This window comes from Clinocottus analis, unplaced genomic scaffold (assembly GCF_023055335.1).
Source record: "Clinocottus analis isolate CAN_PGR_092001 unplaced genomic scaffold, fCliAna1.0.p SCAF_2, whole genome shotgun sequence".
Classification (NCBI taxonomy): domain Eukaryota; kingdom Metazoa; phylum Chordata; class Actinopteri; order Perciformes; family Cottidae; genus Clinocottus; species Clinocottus analis.
The window spans coordinates 21064549-21083847 of NW_027175931.1; the positions used below are offsets into that span (position 1 = coordinate 21064549).

Here is a 19299-nt window from a genome sequence, read left to right on the forward strand (position 1 = left end):
CTGCGTCAACAAAGGTGAACAGAGGAGAATACTGCAGTGCAGAGTACTGTCAAGGTGACTGTCTATCCCAGGTCAAATGTATAACCAAGTTATGGTAGCTGCCAGTTTACACAATTTTTTGGAGAGCAGCATCGTGTCTCTGCAACCTCTTTTTGGATTAAAAGGGTGTTCCTCTTTAGATTAGGTACAAAATGTTTTTTTTGTTGCATTGTTTGAGACCTGTGCCGTCCTTCAAATTTGGCCTGATATCCTCTCTTGACTTTTTTTTATTAGACTGTACATCATTTATTTCCTGCGTCCCATGAATAATGTGTTTATTCGATCAGGGTTTCCTTGTAGATGTGTTTACACAGCCCACCCTCTTTCCTTTTGCTAAATATATTTCCTGCAAGGTTGCCTTTTAATTTTCGTCCTCTCCCCCTCTGGAGAGGTGAGCACACTTCTTGTTTTACAATTCCAAGCATTTCAAGGGATTAGAGGAACGACCAGATGATACAACACACCAGAATAGTAAACATGCCTCTGTCGCCACACAATAAGCTGTGAATAGGAGATATGAAAAGCAGTGTGGCTTGGATTTTTCTCCCCTTGGACCTAGACCACTTTTCCATTAAATGCCCCACTGAATGGGGCCATCTAAAAGGTGTGATTAATTAGTAGAGTAAAACAACGGCAAAGTGCTCTCTTTCCTTAAGTGCTATTCAAAAGCAAAGCGACTGGCATTATTGGGTTTTGATCCCCATTTGAGTTTATTGCAGTCTGGCTGCTTTAAAGTGTGAGACTGGCAACAGATGAAAGGCTTCACTTCTTTGACCAGTGGCTGCTCCCAATGACAGGCTTCAGAATGGGACCAATAAGCTAAGGTTACACGGTGGGAACACTGTATAAAAGCATTTTACACCATCATAAATCCATAGAAAGTGAGGACTCAATGTGAAACCCCGAAGCGGACCCTCCCGTTCAAGGTGTCAGAAATGTTGCGCTGATTCTCCCCTGGGTTCCACGAGCAGGGAGCTGTCCTTGGTGCTGAAATCAGGACCGGCAGCTGGTGACCAGAAGGAGCTGAGGGATTCTCACGGTTCAGTTATCATTGTAACAATCAGTCGCTTCATGACGTCCCACGTGGATATCTTTTAGGACCCTGCTTCTTTTTTTTTTTCATGTTTTCTGATGAAATGATGAGCGTTAAGAAAATTGTGGGGGGTGAAAACAGGCCAAGTCAATGTAGAAATAAATGGACGTCATATTCTACAAATGCACAGTGGTGTAGTGGCTAACACTGTCGCCTCACAGCTAGAGGGGCCGTGGTTCTGATCCCGGTCTGGCCGTGGTTCGGATCCTGGTCTAGCAGGTCCTTCTGTGTGGAGTTTGCATGTTCTCCTCATTTCAGTGTGGGTTCCCTCGAGACATGACAAGCAAATCGGATAATTAATGGATTCCAGAAAGAGAACGTTATGTTTAATTGTTTTCCAAGTGCATCTTCCGACTTTTTAAAACTCTTTGGCTTTCGGGAACTTAATAATATCCACATCCTATAACTCGTTGGGCCACCTTTTTAAAAAAAAAAAAAAAAGACACTTACAAATGTCCTCTCACAACCCTTTTTGCTTCTAATGAAGTCTGTGCAGTCTTTTTTTTAAGTTCTCTTCCTGATTAGCAGAGAGGTTAAACATTGTTAAGTATTTTTATTATACCAATGAAATTATGACTAATGCGATGCCACACATTCAAATAGCAGGTCCTTCATGGTCCTTTGTGCTACTAAATGATTTTTTACCACACTTGACATGTACTTCCATTTATTCCACTTTCCTCCAAATGGAAATTGTAGTCATGCTATTACTTTTAATCAAGAGCATGAGCAAACATCCAGACCATTTTTGCTTTAAGTCCAGGCAGCTAGACAAATTGCACGTCATGTGTTTGTTAATACTTGCTACATTTAATGTTCACCTTAATTTATTGGCAGAGAATATGAAAATAGAAAGAGCTCACACCTTTATTAAGGAAGGCCTCTTACACTTGACATTGACCTTAGCTTTTAAAATTCAGGTCATGTTTTTGTGCTCTTGAGTTCTTTTTGTGAGCTCAACCTTTATCTTTGATTCATTTCAAATGTTTTTTAATGTTTGCTTAGGCATTGCTGATTTGAATTTTCTCCTTGATTGAAATAATTGTAGCAGCTGTGTCAATTCGGGGAAACATTTTGAAGCCTGGAGGGTTTAAGACAAATTCAAATTTGAGTACTTTACTTATCACATTCATGCAACAATTACAGAAAAGCAGTCGTTGGCAATAAGTCTCAGGCTCCCTCCAACAACGCTGATTAAAAATGTATAAAAGAGGAGATGTCTGATGTAAGTAACAACAACATTAGACTCTGAACATAAAGTAGTTCAAGTTAAAATAAGATAATAAAAATTACAGAAATACATTGAATCATTGGGTGGGTGTGGTTGAACATACAATGTATGTTTGCTCGACTGCTCCTCCAGTTGATGTTTTTCTCCGTTTGATGTTTTTCCTCTCCTTGGATAAATGGGCTGTTGCATCAGAATCCTGTTACACCATCTTAGAAATGAAATGTCACATGCGGATGTTGTGGCAGGAAGCAGAGACGAGGGCATTTGATACAGCTGTACACCGCCGGGACCGAGAAAAAGATTAGATATATGAGGTGGCCGTGATGTCTGGGGAGACGCGGCCACTCTGCGGTGCACAAGGTGCAGAAGATGACGGGAAGATCAGATGGGGAGATGCACTGCCCTCTGCCCTCCGTTAGCGGTTTCACCCACTTAACCTTTCTCTGCCTTCTCACACTGGAAGGTCATATTCACCACAAAGTCTTATTTTTGTGTGTTTTGCATGGGTGGCGTAGTAGTTGTAGTAGTAGTAGTTAAACCTGACCCCTCTCCAAAAGCTCCTGTAATCAAACTTAACCCTGTTTGCCCTGTGTTTTGTATGTTTTATCTGGTCCAGTTGTTTTGCTTTCTGACCAATGCATGCTTTTCAATCAAGACAACATGCCTTACTTGTTTTTATTTTGGGTCAAAAGCATGCGCTGCCATGTTATCAATATTCGCTATACGTCTGTTTTCTCTCTCTGTTTGTCTCCCTTTTCACTGCACTCTCCCTCTTTCTTCTTCCCACTGGTCTCCAACAGCATTGTCACCTCTTTCATTTGCTCTTCTCCTCACAATCAGTATCTTTGTCCGTGCTTTTAAAGTCCGAATGCCGCTGGAGGCCAAGCCTGCTGGGCTGATGAGTTCAAGTCTGGGCAACAGTGCGCTCCATGACTGCTGTTGATCTACACTGTATGCCGTCAATCACACTTTTAATGATAATCTCAAACCTCTCAGTCAACATATTGGCTCATGTTACTCTCTGCCAGCCTGATTTCCACCTTATTCACAAACACACACAATGTATTTGCCTCTGGTAGGCTCGTCTTCAATAAATCCACACATGGATTGGACGTCACCTCAAGAAAAGGGAAGACATCTTGTGACGGATCTCTTTCACGTGTCTCAAAATCCACCTCGATTGTGCCTCATGAAATCAGACGCATTTGGAAAAATGTAATTTGGCTGTCTAGATATCCAATGCTTTCACACACTTGGTGAATCTGCGGCAATGCTGTCTTTGAGTGTCCCTGTTGTGCTCCAATTAACCCAGTGTGACCCTGTTGTTTGCAGGGAAATGGAGCCAGGGAAAAATAAGATCCACTCCGAGATTGACTTTCCTCCGAAGCTGGTATGGTCAAGTGTTTGTGAGACAGAGCTTGCACCTTTTACCCTAATGTTCCTGTGACTTTGTGCGACATTATATTTTTTCATTAACTTGTCATTCATTAACAGCCTACACACATAATGTATGTCATTTCAGAGGTGTTTGTTATGCAAACTGAATACATTTATTGGCAAATGACTAGAATGGAGGGTGCAATACATTCTAGACATTGAAGTAATTAATAACATTGAAAATGCTTCAACTAGAAATCGACGACTTGGTGAAGTTAAGACAAAACAAAATTTACCAGCAATTAAAACTGTGAAATGGAGTTTGCGTGAGGTTTAAAATTGGTGATTTGTGTTTACAACGTGTTCAAATAAGAAAGGTACACTCTGTCGAATGTGGATCGCCACGTGTCGGCAACGACCCCTGCTGTGTAACTGAATGAATAAAACCCACAATTAGCTAACCCCCGTCGAGACACCAATCGGCTGTAATGCATCATGAAACACACTTCATTCAAACTGAGAAACATGTGGCAATGTATCAGGCAATCTGAATCCTCTCCCCCACTGTTTCCTGTTTGCTGTTTGGAGCAGCGTAGCTGCAGGGGATCGGCGATGCACTCGGCTGCGGTATCAGTAGTTGCCTCTACCAACCACCTGGTAAGATTAGTGAGTGAGGGGTCAGCGGGCAGTCCATCTTTATTTATTTTTTACGTGTGAATCACCACAACCAAGGTCCTTGACAATGCAACCGTGACTGTGCTCCCAAAAAAAATGTGTCCAGTTTGATGCAGCAGAATAAGAGTTTAGCCGCGGACAGACACAGAGGTGCACTTTTGCTCGCAGACGGACGACACACTCGAAGGATCGTATGATTCATCTCCTGGCTGAGATGATACAATACCTTCTATTTGTTTGATTCAATTAATTCCATGTGAAAAACCAACGTGTCAGTTTTTTATGACTCGGTTAAGCCCAGCTGGCAAGGAAAAGGTGGGGAAACAAGGTTGTCACTAAACTAATTGAGATGTTTACAGACAGATGATGCATTTGTGCCCTTCTTAATTAAGTTTAGAGACAGGAAGAAACACAGCGTGGCTCCATTAACCGTAAAGATTTTCCAAAATCTTCAGTGATGGATTCCCCGGTAGACTGAATCATTATGAACCACCTTTCATCTTCACTTTCCAGGGGGCTTGTTAGCCACATTTGTATGCTGCAGGCATCCAGTTCAGTGGTGCATAAACACTGTAATCTTTAAATCTTGAGCAGTGTTTCCACAAACAATACAGCCACCCTCCTGACATCTCAATCACAGTCTGGTCACATGAAGGGAGTTAGTATGAAATTCAGGTCACATACTCTCCAGGGCCTTCAGTGTTAGGTTTGGGCTGGCCTCTATTTAAATGCAGCCAATGCTTCTGTGTCTGTTCTGTAAATAAAGGCACAGTGTCTGTACTCACTGGTTGGTGGCCTTTTGGGCCACACATATTGCTATTATTATCAGGGATTTTATGGGTCCTTGGATGAATTACACTCTTTTCTTTCCATGATTTATGATGCAGTTTCTGTTTTTAAGCACTTTCTCATTCAAGTGTTTATTACTGGAATAAAGTATGAGGAAACAAGTGCTGTACTTTTTTTTCTCTTCACACTACTCAACCACTATCCAGCATATGGATGTCAAATATAGACTTGGCGGTTATCCACACGCTCTGACTTTACATGGGTGGAGATATACTCAGATATTCAGACATACCATGTGGCGGCTGTCTGGTAGCTGTTAGACTGAGCTTAATTTCTAATGAATGACAGGAGACTCTCCAGGTGTCACACAGAAGGCAGCGGGTATTATGCACTGGGTATTATGCAGTCGTTGTGTCCTCTCACCTGTCTAGTGAGAGCTATTCAATCACGTACTACCCCCCTCAATGATTATGTACACATACGCATCGCAGTCTGTAGCAAGATGACAAAAGTTTGCTGCCAACTTCTGGCTGATGCTTGTTTTTGTGTTCAGGTGACTGGTTGATATGATACCTGTTGATTTCTTTCAAGAACCCACATTACATGTTTGGCCTTAGTGAAATAGATGCAGTTTTCACATGGTTGGGCAATAGTGGCAATGCAAATATGAGCCCAGATAAAGAAGAAAATGAGAACGGAGCAAGATATGGTATCTTTATTCAAGTTTGGCTCATGATTTTACTTTAGGGATTCAACAAAAAACTAACTGATAAACAAGAAGTGCCTTAGTAATGCCAGCTTGGCTCATTTATTCTTTCTCTTTCTACCCCCTCTGTTTTTTTTTCATCTGTTTTGTACATGATTAGTGCTTTTAAAGGGACAAATGATACTTATTTTCTCACCTCATCATTTAAGCAGAGTGTGTAGGCATTCAAAGGGTGGTCATTAGCATGGTTCAGCACTGATGTGAAGACCATTCATCAAACTCAATGGACCCACAGGAGCTACACATTTGTCACTCCCCACCGCTCTGTTCCTTAAATGGCTTGACCTTTTATTTTGGTGACATTTTTAGGGTAAAGGAAGAATGGCCTGATGTGGGCTACCAGCTCAAATCTTGATAATAGTTCCCTTGAGTGACAGTGACATTATGTCCAAACATTTGCATAATACCTTCACAAATCTTTCTTTTTAAGTCATTTGTTTCCGCTTTGGCACTTTGAAGATGGACTGGATCTAAATGCTAATGATTGTCAGTTCAGCAATTGGTCAACTGGAGATAACATATGCTTTGACAACTAGTGCAGTTTGCCAATTAATGGAATTTTTGCATGTCAAGGGCGCGAAACAAAAATCCAGATTCTAAGCATCCTCTTTCTGTACTTTTGGCAATTGGTTTTTGGTTTCAGCAATACACAAGTGTATACTCTGTACACAGACGTAAGTAATGAGATGTTAGCTGGTGATCATCCACGAGACAAAAATAAATCACTTCTACATATGGTTACGAACAGTAATTAGTATGATGATCCGGCCATAATTAGTCACGTAATGACTATATTGGCAGCCTGCTATAACGGTGTGTTAAGCACTACTACTGCTACTATAAGATCATTTATTTGACTCTGAGTTTCCAAAACCAAATGACTTAAATCAAATACTCTGTCCAACATTTTTTCCACTCTGTTCAACTTTCTTTTCTTTTGTGGGATAATTTATTTTTTATTTAGTATTACCTGCACCTCAAAACACAGGTATTCAATGTTTTCCATAAAATACCAAAAAGTGAGTACAACATATCTGTAGAAATCTTCTTTTTGTGAAGTTGTGAATGAATTAGTATTAGATAACTTATCTTTTATGTTTTTCCTTTTTCAACAGTTCCAACCCAATACTTTGTCTTTTCCTCATCGTGGATGTATAATCATTTTTTATAGTGGCTGAGAAGTGAGGGGGGTTGTTGGAAAATCCATGTCTTCGATATGGATATTGTGTTTTCTCCCTCTGGTGCTGTGCAGTGGATGGCTGCATAATGGTCAATTATATGTTTTCCCCTCTTTACTTTTGCATCATACTTCATCCCTTTGACTGTATTCTGCTTTAAATGTTAGCTGCAGGCTGTTCTGACACTGAGCTGATCCTTGTTATTGTGCTAAGTTAACTGCTGGGCCCTCTGGGAGAGTTTTCCTTCTGCATCGTGTGTTGACGGTGCTTAGTTTTGTTCTGGAATACGTCAGCGAGTTACTCAATATGTTTTTTTTGATGACAAAAGACAACACTAACCATCATGATTCAATGCTTCATGCAAGCACACAAATGCAGTTTTAGTGTTCAGTGAAATGAAAACTTGAATCGAGTGCAAAACAATAGCACGCAAACTTTAAATTTGAGCTTCTATCAAGCCAGTGCGTTCTCTGACTGCACAGTACAACACCCGACTGTGATTGGAGTCATTTTAGTGGCAAAAACTGGATTTTTGGAAAAGAGGAAATGGCTTGTTACACGTCTCTTATTTTCAAAAATCATGTGGTGGACTGGACATTACACCCGTCAGGTTCCGCTCCTGTCCACATCTGGCAGACTAGATGATGTTTCTGAACCTGAACCTTTTATTCATCCTGCAAAATCTTGGAGGGGCGACCATCCGGAAGCTCCGCATCCGCCCTCGAGAGACTCCTTCACTGCAATGTACGCACTCCACCAGCAGCCTTTGTAAATAGGACATCAGTTCTATTTATTTTCACCCCAGTTAGTGGCCACTGTAGGCTTCCCTTGGAAACTGTCTCAAGTCCAATCTTTGCTGCCTGTCACCATGGCGACGGCGAGCCTTCAGCCCCGGCCTAATCAGAAGCAGTCGGAAGAGGAGGGATCCTCGAGGGCTCACAAGGAACTCTTAATTCTCTTCCTCATAGCAATGACGCACAAATGAATTATTTCTCAGAGAGGAAAAAAAAACACACACTTGATTGAGGCTAATAACCCTCACCGGCTAAAGGAGAGGAGTCACGGGGTGAACAATTAAACTAAAGCACACACCTCAATGGCTTTCACATAAACCATTTTTGCTTTTGTCGACACACTAAACTAATTGCCTCGGTGGTGAAATTTACAATTCCAAGCACATTAAAGAATCCCGATAATGGCTAAGACTCGTTAATTTCCTCAGACACAACACACTCTGCTGGGTTTTCTGGGACATCACAGGATCTCCATCCCTCCTGGCCGGCCAGATGAAAGTGACTATAATGCTGCATTCACATGGAATTATGCAGATGGATAACTCCTGCTGGACAGCATGCGAAAAACATGCAAGAACAATACGTGCACGACGATATTTTATACTTTCACTTGTATAGTTAAATGTTCTTTGTTGTTGTTGTGTTATGATGCACCTTCCGCCAGAAGAAATTCCTTGTTTGTACTAACTTACTTGGCAATTAAACGTTTCTGATTCTGATATTATGTTGCTATTGACTTGAAATAAAAAGTATATTCAATAACATTTTTTTCTATCTGTTTTATTTAATATTCTAGTAATACATGTCGGCATAAAATCCTGCTTTCTCTTGCAAACACCTTTCTCCTTCTGTGAGGGAGCTCCTTATCTCCCCTTTTAAAATCCATAGTAGAGGACACTAATTATTCAAATATTCAAACTTTGGACAGCAATGGCGTCTACCATCCAAAGGCCTCACCTAGTTTTTCACCATCCTGCTCTGGCAGGATTATATCCTGTGAAAATGATCTCCTGTTTGCCGTCTTCCTGATTCCATGTGAATGCAGCATAAGCGTGTGAGCAGTTCACTGACCCCTTTGGCTAATGTGCAAGATTGACTGAGAGGCATTATTGCTAATCTACTTTCACCTCCAGTTTGTGAATGGTAAATCCTCCTCCCTAAGTCTCGGTGCTATTACAGTGAAGGGAGCTAGCTGTCGCTCCTCTGGTGTAACCACCTTGACAGGTCTGCCAGCTCCAGCTGCATAGATATGAGCTAGAGCCTAATTAAAGTGGTATTACTCTCCTGCCTCATATTGTTGTGTTGTTTTTTTAAAACCTTCCTCTCTGGTTTGTAAATCATCGACCCGCAGCTCCGCTGAGCTTCTGAGCGTCTTAATAATCCGGAGCAGATATTCATAATTGAAATTGAATGATTAGCCATAGCAGCAAGAGGCAGGTTTCCTCCTTCCGTTGGCCACTCTCCTGGGATCAGGGAAATGGGTTAGCTCTACCTCCGTCTGCACAACGCTGATTTGAACCAGCACTTGAGTATTTGCATCATACTGCATGGGTTGCTGACTGCTGAATATGCCTCCCTTCATTACGCTGTGCTTTCCTCATGGTTAAGCCTTTATGTGTCTGTGTGTGTGTGTGTGAGTGTGTGTGTTTGACTCTGCAGTTCAGTGCGTTAACACAACATAGAACGTTCGCACCTCTTTGATGTTGAATTATGGTGCATTCAAAGAAATGCTACTAGAATGAATTCCATAGGCGTTTATGTTTGAGTGGAAACAATGTGAATACGAATAAGCTGGTTGGGTGGGTGTGTGAAGATAAATGCTTTCGCTGACACGCTGACTGACAGGTTGTCTTTTGCTAGCAATGCAACACAGACCTTCAAACACTGAAAGCATTTAAAATACCTCAGTCAGCTCGTCATTTTTTAATTTCCACTCTTTAGTGAGACCCAGACGCGGAAACGAGCACACGATGATGAGTTGGTTTGACATTTCAGGTCGTCGCCCCCCCTATGAATGCATCCTGAGGGTGTTGTCAGCATCCGTACATACATTAACAGTCCCAAAATATATACAGGTGGACTGCAAGCTAATAAGCTTGTTTTCATTTGTTCAACGCAACAACCTGACATTTTTGGTTGTGATGAATCGAATATGCTTTTCAGTATTTACTCCACGCTTCAAGCTCAGTTTAAAATCATCGGGTCCAATGGCAACTGTGAACAACGGAGGCACAACACAGACTGGCTGGCAGATTCATTGGCGACATGGTGACAACATGAGGAGGAGGCCTGCACTAATGTACTCCTCCAGAGCTCTTAATATGACTCTTTACATCTCAAAAGCTCATGCTATTTAGTTTAGGTTTTCATCGTTGTTTTTACTTTTAAAAAGTGGACCTATTATTCTATGGTCACGAAAAAAACACTAATTCCTATTTTTGAGTGATTAAGCACTAAAGAAAGCATACTTATTCATCCACTTATTCATCCCTCTGATACACACTGTTCCTTTTAACGCTAACATTACTCTGGTTGTTCCAGCATCTGCCATTTCCGCAACCTCAGGATAATAAACGCAAGTTTGTGTTGAATTGTAAGCTATTTTGTTGAGTTGCTGCCATGTGGGAGGCAATAAAGAGTTCGCCCACGTGGTTCAGACATCAGGGCCTCGTTATTAGTATGTTATTACCTTCATAAGTATTGTCTCAACTCATGAATGTCTCATAAATCAAGGCTTCATTTTCTCAGGTGATTGTGCGAACAGGGCTCATAGGAAACCAATCTCATATTAGTCAATAGTATTTATTCAATAGCCATTACATTGTGCTCTCTACATTAAATGAATAATAATAAGTTCAAGCAAAACACTTGCATATTGACAATTTAATTAATAGATTCAATTCCACTTGGAATGTATACTTAAATTTCAATACGCAGTTGAACAAATACCATTAACATGTAACAGTATCAAGAGTAGCCCAGCAGTCAATGCAGTCTTTGGTTTCTTTCAATATCCAGACTCATTTGCGTCTGAATTTATGACAATTGTTTGTTTCCCAAAGCAACGCCGATCACTGACAGGGCGATCATCAGAGTCTCAGTGAGAAAGGATTTAGCAGAGGAGCTCAGGCTCAGCAGCACACTGAGCTGCCGTTGTGTCTAATGTGGTAAACCGACCACGGCTAGCAGTGTTCTATCATCAGAAACCATCAGGAGTAGAAGTCAGAGATAGAGGCAAAAATAAATGAGTGTACAGCCACAATCTCTCACTGCCAGTGTTTCCTGCTGTTAGAGTATTTTACGTCCTGGAGAGCCAGCAGGGAGCCAGAAAGCAAATGAAATGTATAATTTAGATGGCGGAGTTTTGGAGGGAGTGGAAATTCAACCTGCGTCTTTTGACTCACATGAAACACGAGAATTTAGCAGTGGCTAATATTGCAGAGAAATCATTCACTTGTTAAATGATACTGGACTACACCCGCTTACTGCTTCTCCGTGGTATCCATGAGGCAATTGTATCACGTAAAGTCTAACACCTTTCTGATTGCATTAAGCATTGCTTAAACTACTATTGCAACGTGAAAATTAAAATCCAAGTTGTGGCAGACACATGTTCAATATTTAGTTGTTATAGATGTAAAGTAAAAAGTGTTGCAGATTCAGTAAATGTGGAACACCGTCTCGTTCACCGAGCCATTCAGGTATCTCCACAGAGCTTCAGACAGGTTCACCTGCAGTCCTCAACCGGTTGCCGGGTCACTCGACACTTAGTCCTGTCACGAAGCCGCTGGATGTTGACTTTGCCGTGTGCCTAGAGGTCATCGTCGTGCCGAGAGGCCACTCTTCACCACATTCTGAAGTCTTTTTGCATTTAGCTTTGTTTATTGTTTTCTTAGTCCTCTTTGTTGAATCAGGATGGTGATGAGCCGTGGCTGTTTGCTGCCGCTTGGTTGGCCACATGACGGTCAGGCCAATGTTCCATTCATTCTCACCACACAACAGAATATTTGCGTCTTGTGTTGTCAGGTTCACGGTCATTAAGTAAACTCCAGGCAGGCTGCCTCATGCTTTTTTAATGTAAGGGTGGAATCTCTCCAGCTAATCTGCCAAGAAGGCCTAATTAATGGACTGGTGCAGAGATTGTTGTCTTTCAGATGGGTCCTCTGTCTCTGCAGAGCAACGTCCAAGCTTGGTTAGAGTGGCTATGTTGTCCTGAAGAAGCTGTAACAAATAGTGGTAGAACCACACTATTAGTTATACCCTTTGTCAGATTAGTGCCTTAGCAGAGGTTTCTTTTTATACTTTTAGTGTTGTCCTGCTTTTTTCTCTTTTTTTTTTTTACAACAGGACAGAGTAGATAGGAAATGAGTCAGAGAGATGGAGGTATGACGTGCAGCAACGGTCTCATGTGTACGGTATGTGTCTCAACGACACCCACAACAACATTTCATTGTGTAATTCAATGCAAATAAATGTTCATTTGCATTTGACTGTTTATGGGTTGTGTTGGCGGAGCATGATGCGTTTGAACATTTTTGCTTCTATACTTGTAACATATAAACAGCAGTTTCCCTCTTTTTGCAGGTAGTTTGGTGATTTACCGCTTAACACTGATTATGGGCTTTACGTCAGTGAACTTAAGTGTTATTCAAACTGCATCAATTTCCTCTGCATAATTCTTGCGTGTCTCAGAGAAGCTCTGCTCTCCACATATTAAGTGTTTAATCAGTGATTTCATGTCTTTATTATCCTCTCGTAGCATAATGTGTGAAGAATATTCTGAGGATCTGAATGTGCAATTTCACCACTTCTCAGGATCGTGCCTGTGAATAGTGTGACTTTCTCATTGCTTGCATCCAAATAACTTCGTTTTAGACGACCAACCTTGGACCGCCTGCCGATCCATTCTAAGTATCTCTCCCTTAATCAATTCTTGGTATTGTAGCGTGAGCGGAGGTCCTTCCTGGTGGAGAGGAGGGGAAGCAGGACCTCGCACATAACCCGTGGCACTCCGTCGGCTATATCCGAGTGAGTCCGAAGGAAACGATAATCCTCACCAACATTGGAATAAACCTTCATCCCTTTATCCCGCCCCAAGCTAAATTGTTATAGTTTTTTTTTTTGAGGGTGCTTTACAGCTTGCGCTCTAGGTCTCCTACGATGCTGTAAATCCTCTCAACAATATCAATCAAATATGCATTTTTTGTCAATACCTTCTTCACCTATTGACACCATCTCCTCATTTACTCACCGCAAAAGTCTCCACCCAATGATACTTACCTTAAGTTTCTCTGGGAGAGTCAGTCGTCACTTCTGTATCCCACGGTTGATGGACAGCGGAAGAGGGTTTATTTTGTTTTGAAGAACCAAAATACTTTGTTTGGTTTCAGTCACTTACGAATGGTAAAGCCGAGTTTGATTAAAGTTTATAAAACATACAACAATTTAAATTCAATGAAAAGATTGGTTAATCCTTATCCAGATTCAGAGCTGGTGAAGGCTTTTTTTTCTTCTTTTTTCTTCTACAGCTGTCCCTAGGTCAAGTTGTAATCCTTAAACTAAAAGCAGCTTGTAAATCCAATCTAAATGTTCAGTTGTCTTCTACATTAGTGTTCCCCAAATCAAGCTCCTGTTCTCTTTTGGTCCAGACTCTCAGGCTGGGAGCCCTCGTCCCAGCCTGTAAATGTATACAGACATGGCCCCTGTGGTGCTTTCCTGCCTTCAGCAGCTTGATCTGGATGCATGCGTCCTGGCATTAAACTGCACTTCTCTTCTCACTTCACAGTGCTGCACTTTAGGTAGCAAGACATTTGCACTTTCACTGGAATTCATAAGTAGTGCTGTGTTGACTTTGTCATTGGGTTTTTGCCCCTACCAATATGTTATATATTAGTATAATGCCAAATATGTTTGATTTTGTTTTATGTGAATCTTGTTTGTCTTGTTTGCGTGGTTACGGCTACACGCATCTTTGATAGTTAGAAGTATGCCGGTTTTTTTTTTTGCCCCACATTCACTTCAGCAGTCATGAACAAATTTGTCAATGAACGATCAGGTATGTGTGATATGTCAACTCTATGTGTTTGGAAGCAAACAGATATAATATCCTGTAATGCTCACAACTCAATTAGACCAGATGCAACATGTGTTACCCGACAGAAGGATGAAGCGGCAACATGTTGCTTCATCGTGTTTGGCTTTCTGCAGCAGGACATGCATGGTAGCATTAGGCAGGTGGTAGGAGGAGTGGGCAGTCTGGCAAAGAGAACCGTCTGCATATCAACAAATGTTCCACCAGTCTGTTCATTTTCCATACCAGTTAACGTAGTGACTATATTCAGAAGGCAGACGTGTTACACTTTGCTCGGCTTTATACGTTTGATTTGCAGATTTTGGCCACTGAGCTGACTCAGATTTCACATCACCCCCATCGGTGGAATTTCTGTTATTGTTGGTGCATTACTGCTCCCTGTGCTCATTGACAAAGATGTCTGACTTTCAAGCTGAATTTCAGCTTTGGACCTGGTTTTAAAATTTGCCATTTTGTCCAGACTAACCTCCCGCTGTAAGTTTTCTGTAAGTTTTGTCTTAAGATTCACTCCTTCATTTACGTATCTGCAACAATGGTTGAATGATTGATGAGATGTAATTCTCTAAATTAGTTGAAGTAGAGCTGACCAATGTGGAAAATGCACTTATATTTGAATAGTAACATGTGAACATGTTGATTTAACTTGAATAAATATGATCTGACGGGCCCTCTCTTATCCACCACCATCTCAATATTACTATATAAATAGGACTCATCGTGAACTTCAGTCAGAAACCGTAGTAAACCAAATCACACAAACTAAACAACTCTAAAAAAAAATGTAGATCACTTAAAAGCCTTAATTTACCGTTAGACAAAATGAAACCTACACTGTAAATTTACTCCCTCTTGAAAACTTGACTGCTAATTTCCTTTTTTGCTTCGATCGCCAACACGTATCTGCCCTAAGCAGATCCACTGATTGTTTCTCTCTCTCTCATCAACTAGACACTCACTACGCTCACACTACCTACACCGCACACACTTGGCCATTCCCTAAAAGAGTTACACTTTTGTTATGATTCTTATTCTAGCAACAATTTCATATGTCCTTTAACCCGGTCTCCAGAAAGCGTACTGAGCTTTGTCTGGTGAAACTTTGGTGCCCAAAATAACAAATGTTACCAAAAACTTGCATTGGGACAGGCATATCGATAATATCTTAATTTCGGTTGCAACTTTTGGGATTTGGAAATGACGTTGTATTACATGGAATGTCAGTGTGAATCCGATTAATCAGTAAATCCTAGTTTTTAGTGCTTAATTTCACATTAAAGTTTCTTTCGCCTTTCACCTGCACGTTATCCCGAGAGAGAAACACCTAGCTTTTGCAAAGTTTTATATATATATATACATTTATATATAGCTTTATTTGAACAACCACTGCCCTCTGATGAAAGACCTCCTCTCTCAAATCTCTTTGAAGTTTAGTGACACGTCATTGAAATGTAATTGCACCAAGATCTGATGATAACTAAGATTGGGCTCCATTTACACCTCCATGGACTCGTCTCTATCCTCTACTTTAGGCTGCTTTTGACTTCACCTCGCTATTACCTGTCAGTCACAGTAATGTGCAGTGGTATCGAGTCCCATTTTCCACCTGCTTGCTTTGATGCCCACCAGCGGGTTGTCAGTGCTCTCCATATGTACCATGCACTTCTTTAGACGGCTAATTTCATGCTTGTTGAACTCAAAGAACTGCATTATTGATTGTTGTTGTCTACTTGCTTAGTGATTATCATTTATGACTCAAAAGGGGCAGCAGGGCTGTCGGGACTCTGTTCCCCTCCTCTTTTCATTGAATGCCCGGCTATTTTGTTTTCTTAGGTGTTCAAACTCTTATCGAAACCTTTCGGAAAGAGAGAGATCTCCACCTCTTCAGGCAAGCGCCTTAACATCACAGCAAGTTCCCGGAAAATACGCGACCTCTTGGTTAATTTCACCTCAGAGAAAAAAACCCGATAGAGAACAGGGTTGAAAGCCGGGTCAGACGATAATGTTCAGTGCAAAGGTTTACTTTAGTCTGTGTTTCTCTATGCTGGAGCATTACATCAACAGAATAACATTTCAAACAGCATGTGAAAGGCATACAAATCCAATATTTTCTTACATTCCCTGTCTGTCCCATCTTATTATGCAGTTGGTGGGAGGTGAGTTCGACCTGGAGGCAAACTTCATTATCCAGGATGCAGAAGGCATCGGCTGCATGGTGGAGCTGTTGGAGCACTGTGATGTCACGTGCCAGGCCGAAATCTGGAGCATGTTTACCGCCATCCTGCGGAAAAGTGTGCGAAACCTGCAAACGAGTACCGAGGTGGGCCTCATCCAGCAGGTGCTGCTCAAAATGAGCTCCGTGGATGACATGATAGCAGGTATGATCACGGGAGCAGTGGTAGAGCATGTATTTTCATTTTCAGAGTGATTGTTGTCATGTTGATGTCCAGCTAGTGGCGTATACATGGTTTTAGTTTTCATTCAGGCAGCTAACCATCTTACCGTATGTCTTTCATGGATCTGCATTTTTTTTTAGTAACAAATAGACTATATTTCCATTGTCATGTCATTGTCCCTTTCATTTTTTCCAGGAAAAGTGTGCTGCAGGGATAATGTATTGTTTATGGCCAATAGCATCATCCTGGGTCCCTTGACAAAAGGCAAATGGCATTTTTCCATTGCAAATATTCATGATATTTACAGTTATTTTGCAAGATAATCTTCATGAAAGGAATATCACTTTTGACTTTATTTTTTAAAGATGCGTAGAAGCTTAAAATATCTTGTTGGGTTTCCTGACATATTTCATGTTGTAGAACACAACGTATAAAGCTCTGAAGCTTGAGTTAACCACAAACCGTATTTCAGGCATCTAACCAAAAACCCATTCAAAACACAATGCCTCGGGGAATTGAAAGTGCAAAATATGTCAACTCATTTCTGGGTTTTAGGACTCATTCCTGCACCACTATTATATTCTATCATTTCAGACAATTCCTTTAGACATCAAGTCAATGTTTTTCAAAGTAAATCTTTATTCAAATTAATTGTTCAAACAATTGCACTGTATTTAATAATGCTATTATATAACTCTTTAAAAGAATATTACAATTTTACATATGGGATTCAGAATATTTTAATTTTAATTTTAGATTTGCCCACTACTATCCAGGCCTCATAATTTTCTTTTGACAAATAAGTATGCATGCTTTAAATAAATTGCTATGTAGTTGTCTCTGTGTACTAAAAAAGTGTAACTTTGATATTTTTAACTGTGCAAAACACTTCCATACTTTGTGTAAGTAAGTAAAAATTATGTTTCAGCTAATGATGAAATCTAAATGCGTTTTCCCTGCTGTATTGCCTTTAAGTTCAACAATTTACCAGTTAGACATCACTTTGATTTACAAGTCAGTTTCCATTTAATTGCGGTGGAAGTGTTCTGTGTTAAATATAATGGGGTTTAATAGACAAAACAGTTTTGCTTTAATTGAGCTTCATTTGCATTTAATTTATTATCTCAGGAGTTGATGCATATGAAATCTTTTCACTGTGAGGACCCCCTGTGCAGTGTGGCTGAATTACAATACCTGCAAAATGCACCTGCAAATGATAATTGTACCCTCCACCCTCCTTTCTTTCTTGTGTGTGTGTGTGTGTGTGTGTGTGTGTGTGTGTCTATTTGTGTGTGTGTGTGTGTGTGTGTGTGTGTGTGTGTGTTTGGTAAAACATCTCTATCTTGCCTTTTCAAGACTTGCTCGTGGACATGTTGGGAGTGCTGGCCAGCTACAGCATCACAGTGAAGGAACTGAAATTGCTCTTCAGCATGCTGCGGGGAGAAGGAGGCCTCTGGGTAAGTGATACCGTGGACCGAATGCAGCGGGTTAGACACAAGTGTATGTTATTTTAACGCTCTCGCTTGAGTTGCCCCCAGAGAGCCATCATACTGATCCGGTTAGGGCTTGTTCTGTAATCGGCAAACTGCAGAATGAGTGAATGAGGTCATTTACAGTGTATCAACTGTCGTTCAATCGGTCAAAGAAAAATCCTTAACTGTCTTGTTATTACACTTTTTTTTTTAATCTTTGTCACCTGTGCAGCCAAAGCATGCCGTCAAAATGTTGTCGGTGCTGAATCAGATGCCCCAGAGACACGGTCCAGATGCCTTCTTCAACTTCCCTGGTCGCAGTGCAGCAGTAAGCGTTCTCAAGTTTCCACTGTGCATTTCATGTTAAAGTGAATAAAACGTGTGCTTCTTTCTTGAGACCTGCAAGTTATCAGGGTGGAAGAATTGACAGACAACAAACAATAATGCAATACAAAAATGAAGTAAATCAAAAAAACAAAACATTTGCCTCTGATATTAAATTTTGATAACATATATTGAGAAATGAGGTGCGATGTGTTCTTTCCATATATATTCAACACGCTCCACTGATACTGGATATACATGTACTTGAAAAAAAAAATAGTACTTTACCTTTATTGAACATGATAAGTCAATTGAGAACCAGTACTTATTTACATTAACGACCTGGCCAAAAAAGCAACAGGAGGCAAGTTGTTAAAAATGATTTAAATATGACATATCTCAATCAATCCTTACAAAAAGCACAACATCATAATATGTACACTATATAAAAAAAAACCCTGTGTCCAAACCAATCGTTTGAGATGCGTTATTGAAGCAGAGTAACGTAATGAGGGTGTGGAGATTTAACTTCTTTTGCGACTCGTTCCAGTTTCCAAGCGACTGGAATAAGAAAGGCGGTGCAGACTTTTGTAATGACCATGTTGATGAAATTGCTGAAGCGTAAATTGCAGTTACAGTTGGATGATGAGTAGAGAGCGAGGATATGTGTTTTTTTTTTGTTTTTTTTTCCAATGATAGTTTTCTAAATGAACTGATGCGAGTGGATTAGTCTGCGGGTGTGGAGTGATGGCCAGTTGACTGAAGAGCACAGACTGCAGTGATGAGGTTGGAGCTGCAGATAGTTAATCTTGGTCAGACGGGAAGCCTGTGGCAGAACATTCAACTTCTTACAGAGTGCCGCATACTATTCAGTTCCGTTGTTGCATCCTTTTGCATCACGCCAAAGTAAGCGAATGAGTTATCACAGTCATTTCATTAATGTGTTTTTTCACTGAAGGTTAAAGACTTGTTTTGAACTATCCTTTAGAGGATCCTAGAGATTAATACTAATATAATAATTCAACTTTCCCCAAAAGCTAATCGATCTATAACTCACAGCTGGATTTATTTTCAAGG

General features: G+C 40.7%; 1 protein-coding gene across 14 annotated transcripts in view; it reads left to right on the forward strand.

The window, feature by feature from the left end:
• nbeab (neurobeachin b) overlaps positions 1-19299 on the forward strand; it is a 185803-nt gene that overhangs the window by 27907 nt on the left and 138597 nt on the right. For all 14 annotated transcript variants that reach the window (XR_011077909.1, XR_011077907.1, XR_011077908.1 and 11 more), the window contains exons 2-4: positions 16177-16408; positions 17783-17883; positions 18131-18226. Coding sequence is in view for 6 of the 14 variants with exons in the window: in XM_068584573.1 (XP_068440674.1) it covers positions 16177-16408; positions 17783-17883; positions 18131-18226 (429 nt within the window). In the remaining 8 variants the exon portion in view is untranslated. The remainder of the gene's footprint in view (positions 1-16176; positions 16409-17782; positions 17884-18130; positions 18227-19299) is intronic.